The following is a 4,900-nucleotide window of genomic DNA, read 5'->3' on the forward strand; positions in this document are numbered from 1 at the left end:
CGCCAATTAACCCGGTAATTAGCGCGGCGCTCCCCGAGGGCCGGTCCCCCGCACCCCTCCCCGCCGAGTTCCTCCCTCCGCCCCGCCGCCCCCGCCCCGCCGGCGGCGCCCAAGGGGTTAACCGCGGCCGCCCGCCCGCCCGCCCGCCCCGCGCCATTGGCCGCCGGCCGCCGCGCGGCGCCCAGCCAATGGGCGGGCGCCGTCCACGAGCGGGGCCGCGTGCGGGCGGCGCCCATTGGCTGGGCGCGAGTGTGGGAACGGCGGCGGGGGACGTTTCACACGAGCCGCGCGCGTGCGGCGCGCGCTATAAGTAGGGGCGGCCAAGGGCGCGCGGCACCCGCGCCCCGCCGGCCCCGCCGCCGCCGCCCGCCGGCCCGGAGCGCGCGCCCCCGCCGCCCCCTCCCCCGGCCCCCCTCCCCCCCCTGCCCCGGCCGCTGCGGCGCCTCTTCCGCGGCGGCGGGCGCTGCCGGCGCGGGCGCAGGATGCCGGCCGACCTGATGGAGAAGAGCAGCGCCTCGCCGGTGGCCGCTACCCCCGCCAGCGTCAACGCGACGCCCGACAAGCCGAAGACGGCGGCGGAGCACCGGAAGGTAAGGGCGGCCGGGCCGGGTGGCGCCGGGCCGGGCAGGGCCGTACGGAGCAGTGGCCGGGTGCCGACCGCCGCCTCTCTTGCAGTCCTCCAAGCCCATCATGGAGAAGCGGCGGCGGGCGCGCATCAACGAGAGCCTGGGGCAGCTGAAGACGCTCATCTTGGACGCGCTGAAGAAGGATGTAAGCGGCGGGGGGGAAGGTGGGGGGGGAGCGCGGGATGGGCCGGTGCCGCTGCCGAGCCGGTCTGAGCCCCGCCTGTGCCCGCAGAGCTCGCGGCACTCCAAGCTGGAGAAGGCCGACATCCTGGAGATGACCGTCAAGCACCTGCGGAGCCTCCAGCGAGCCCAGATGACCGGTGAGTCCCGGGGGGCGCCGGGGCGGGGGGGCTGGGGGCATCGCACTCTCTGCCTGCCCCCTGGGTAGTGAGGGTAAGAGAAGCACCCAGCTCTGCACCTGCATCCCCCGTACTGGGGGTGATGGGAGGCACCGTGCTCTGCACCTATATCCCTGGTACAGGGCGCTGGTGGGTTCCCCACCTTCATCCTGGGTACTGGGGGGGCCGGGGGGGGTATCGTGCTCTCAGTACCTGTATCCTCAGTACAGGGGGGCTTTGGGGGGCACTGTGCTCTTGGTCTGCATCCCAGGCACGGGGGGGCATTGGGAGGGCTGCAGGCCCAGTTTGGGTCCCCTCCACTAGCAGAGCTGTGCTACTCATCTGGATCCCCAGTATTTAGGGACACAGGAGGACTCTTGGGGCTAGTCTGTGTCCCACCTGGGTCCTCGGTGCTGGGGGACTTTGTACCGGAGGGGACATGCTGTCTGTCCGGATCCTTGGCACCCAGGAGTGTGAGACATGCTGCCAGAGGGGCTGCACTCCCTGCCTGGATTCCCAGCTCGGAGGGGCTGCAGGATGCAACGCCAGTGAGCTGCACGCCCCCGTCCCCTGCAGAGCCTGCTGACTGCTGTTCGCCTCTCTCCCCCCACAGCCGCGCTGAGCACAGACCCCACAGTGCTGGGCAAGTACCGCGCCGGCTTCAGCGAGTGCATGAACGAGGTGACACGGTTCCTTTCCACCTGTGAGGGCGTCAACACTGAGGTGCGCACCCGGCTCCTGGGCCACCTGGCCAGCTGCATGACCCAGATCAACGCCATGAACTACCCTGCGCCCCCCCCGCCGCCCCCACTGCCGCCAGCCGCAGCCTTTGGGCCACCCCTGGTGCCACCGGGCAGTGGCGCAGGGCCGCTCCCAGGCATGCCCTGCAAGCCGGGCGCCGACGCAGCCAAGGTGTACGGTGGCTTCCAGCTGCTGCCCGCCTCCGATGGGCAATTTGCCTTCCTCATCCCCAGCACCGCCTTTGCTCCCGGCGGGGCTGTGCTGCCCCTGTACGGTGGCCCACCCACGGCCGCCAGTGCCGCTTCGCCGCCTGGCCCGCCACCCGGCACGGCCGACTCGGTCTGGAGACCCTGGTGAGGGTGGCGGGCACCGGACTGGACTGAGCACCGCACCCCGTGCTGCTGGCACGGCTGTACATAGGTTATATGTTCATATTGGATTGTGCCTTTGTACCATAGCACTCCCTCGACAGTGTTTCGTGTTTTACACGAGATCTTTTTTTCTCCCTTCCCTCCCCTTCCTTATGTGACACCAAAGATCGGGGTTTTTTTTTTTTTTGAATGCTCTTAAAATAAAAGTGTCTCTTCCATTTTGGAAGGCCTTTGGAGATAAGTTGGAGTGCTGGCATGTGTGCATAGGAGGGAGCCCGGCGCCTGGCTTGCTCCTGGCTGCCTGTGGATCATGCTGCTCCAGGGTTGCTTTGTCCTGCTCTCCAGGCAGGAGCTGTCACTCAGACCCTCTGTCCCCTCTGTTGTCTTGTGAAATCACCTGGCCCCTCTCCCTGCCCCGGGGCAGATGTATATGCTGCTTCTTGGGAGCAGCTCAACTGATCAGACTCGTTAAAAAGAGCTTATGTTTGCAGAGCTGGTGAATGCGCTGAGGGAGGCACCTCTGCTCTGCTCCTGGCTTCTCAGGCAGAGGGAGTGGAGTAGCCCAGGTAAAGCGAGACAGATTCGGCACAGAGCCTGACAGCCCGGCTCCCAGTCTAGGCTGCCCAGCTGAGCCTCCTGCCCTGGACTTGGAGGGGCCCACTCCCAGGCTGTGGTGTAAATCGCGAATGACTTCAGTCAGTTGATTTAGAGAGCGGTGCCTGCCAGCTTCTCGTGTTACAAAAACAGCGGCTCTCCACAGGACAAGCCTGACATGAGTGCTCCTGTCTCCTGGCTGACAGGCTGCAGCAGGCACTGGGCACCACCTCCACCTGGACTTAAAAGCACAGAGCTGTTCCCGGCCCTGAGCACCAGCCAGGCTCTGCTTGATGATTAATGCTCTGCATGTGCTTTTGATAGAGTTGGGCATTTCCTTTGCTGTTATATGGAAAACATGTGTCTGGGGGAGTGATGTGGAGCTGTGTGGACTATCTCTCTCTCTCTCTCTCTAACCGTGAGCAGCAACTGACCCCTTTGACTTGGGGATGCCCCATTTCCAGGCGAGATGCAAGCCCTAGATAGAGGTGAGCGGCAGTTTCGGGTTACAGCTTGCATCGCCCATCTTAACAAGTCCTAACTCAGAGCGGACAGCTTTAAAATGTGCCAGGATCCACTGGGGATTCCTTCCAAATCCTGCTGCAAAAGCTTGTTGGATTTTGTCTGGATCAGCCAGGTGCTTGACTGTATCCAGGTGCTGGGGTAATGAAAGCTGGGGATAGACCAGACAGATTAAACCTGCTGGGGTTTGAATCCCTCCCCAACTTCCTCTCCCCTTCTCCCTGTATACAAACACATCCTCCTAATCTGAAAATACTTCTTGGGGTGAATTTTGAAGGGGGAGAGAGGGGTGCGTCTGGGTTATTTCCGCAGGGTGTAGCGAGGAGGTTGGGGCCAGTTGCTGCTCTCCTGTAAGAGGGGCTGCAGGGGCTCATCTGCCTGGGTGATACAGAAGAGCCTCCCCTTTGTCTCCCAACGCTTTGCTAGCCTGCCTGCATTGCCACCCTTGTGGTGCCATCCTGCAGCCAGGTTTTGTGTGCCAGGCTTGGGAATTTGCTGTCCCTAGGGAGGCGTTTAGCCATATGGGCTGAGCCTACCTCCCTTCCACCAGCACCTTTCTGTGCTGGAGGTACCTGAGCTCACCTTGTGTTCAGAGAAGTGGTCACAGGAACTGTCTGGGAATTGCATCAGATCAACTCCTGCCTGTGCGGAGCTGATGCAGACCAGTAATGCATCACCTGTAAGAGCTGAGGCTGTTCCAGCTTAGCAGAGTCTTCCTTCTCTACTGAAGCGGTTGGTTTGGAAAGCACATTAGGAAAAAAAAGACTTTGCTGTAGGCTAATGGAGAACACATAGCAGATCCAGGAATGAAAGACAAGATGAACCTATTTGCTAATGGAGTTTAAATAGCCTAGTATAAAGCCATGCTTGGACTGGTTTCTCCAAAGCTTTCTGTGTTTACTCTGTCCCACAGCCTGTTGACATGAGAGATCTGCTTGAGTTTGTGAGCTTTGAGGGGATCAGAGCAATTCCCAGGAGCTGTGCTCTTGATGCCAATTCACTGAGCCCATGACAAATTGGGATGACAAATGCAGGCTGTGGGTCCCTGGATCATTATATGCAGGAGTTACCCTTCAGGTGCAGCAAGGGCCTTCAATCTGGTGCTGTGGGATGAGCAGGCAAGGTTAAGAGAGGGATGGGGGGTGCCAGGGAAGGGACAGGGCTGAGCTGCTGGATGGTGGCCCCTCATTTGGCTGTGACCCTGCACAGGGCTGTGGAGGGCAGGTGGGAAAAGGGACTGGACTCAGTGCTGTCGGACAGCATGCAGCTCCTGTTGGCTTCCCTGGGCACCCTGCTGAGCCCTGCCCACCAGCAGAGAAGACCCCAGGGAGGGCTCGAGCTGGGTCTGTCTGTCCCTCTCACTTTATGGCTCTTGGGCTTGTAAGTGGTTTGCCACAAGCTGGTGCGTGCATTTGCAGCCCAGAGAGTGCTGAGCTGGAGGGAGCAGTGCTCCATCCCTGCCTGCAGCACACCTGCATGGGGGTCTGCGGGATGGATGCTTTACCTGCCACCCCCAGCACCCTGCCATGCTCCCCACCCACCACGGGGCTTACGTCCCTGGCTGCCCCTCCATCCCTGCAGCTCCCTTCCATCGGCCGTTCCTGCTGTCCTGGGAAACCTGTCATTAAAGTCAATTAACTTTTCCCACACTCCTCACGAGCAACGCAAAAACCCCTCCTTGCTTCCTCCTTGGCTCTTAAGTGCTACC

At 61.8% G+C, this 4,900-nt stretch overlaps 1 protein-coding gene across 1 annotated transcript; it reads left to right on the forward strand.

Annotated features, from left to right (window-relative positions):
- The first annotated feature begins 358 nt into the window (after window positions 1–358).
- HES1 (hes family bHLH transcription factor 1) lies at window positions 359–2,317 on the forward strand. The gene is made up of 4 exons (XM_074877471.1): window positions 359–590; window positions 676–771; window positions 859–946; window positions 1,578–2,317. The coding sequence occupies exons 1-4, from the start codon at window positions 483–485 to the stop codon at window positions 2,060–2,062; spliced, it is 777 nt and encodes a 258-aa protein (XP_074733572.1). The 5' UTR covers window positions 359–482; the 3' UTR covers window positions 2,063–2,317.
- The last annotated feature ends 2,583 nt before the right edge of the window (window positions 2,318–4,900 follow it).

The sequence above is a fragment of the Strix uralensis genome, chromosome 9 (assembly GCF_047716275.1).
Source record: "Strix uralensis isolate ZFMK-TIS-50842 chromosome 9, bStrUra1, whole genome shotgun sequence".
NCBI lineage: Eukaryota > Metazoa > Chordata > Aves > Strigiformes > Strigidae > Strix > Strix uralensis.

What these genes read in the sequence shown, in the direction of transcription:
- HES1 (XM_074877471.1), top strand. Translation starts at nt 483, where the DNA reads ATGCCGGCCGACCTGATGGAGAAGAGCAGCGCCTCGCCGGTGGCCGCT. An exon ending in TGGACGCGCTGAAGAAGGAT is followed by an intron (nt 772 to 858) that starts GTAAGCGGCGGG and finishes CTGTGCCCGCAG; the next exon opens with AGCTCGCGGCACTCCAAGCT. An exon ending in CCAGCGAGCCCAGATGACCG is followed by an intron (nt 947 to 1,577) that starts GTGAGTCCCGGG and finishes CTCCCCCCACAG; the next exon opens with CCGCGCTGAGCACAGACCCC.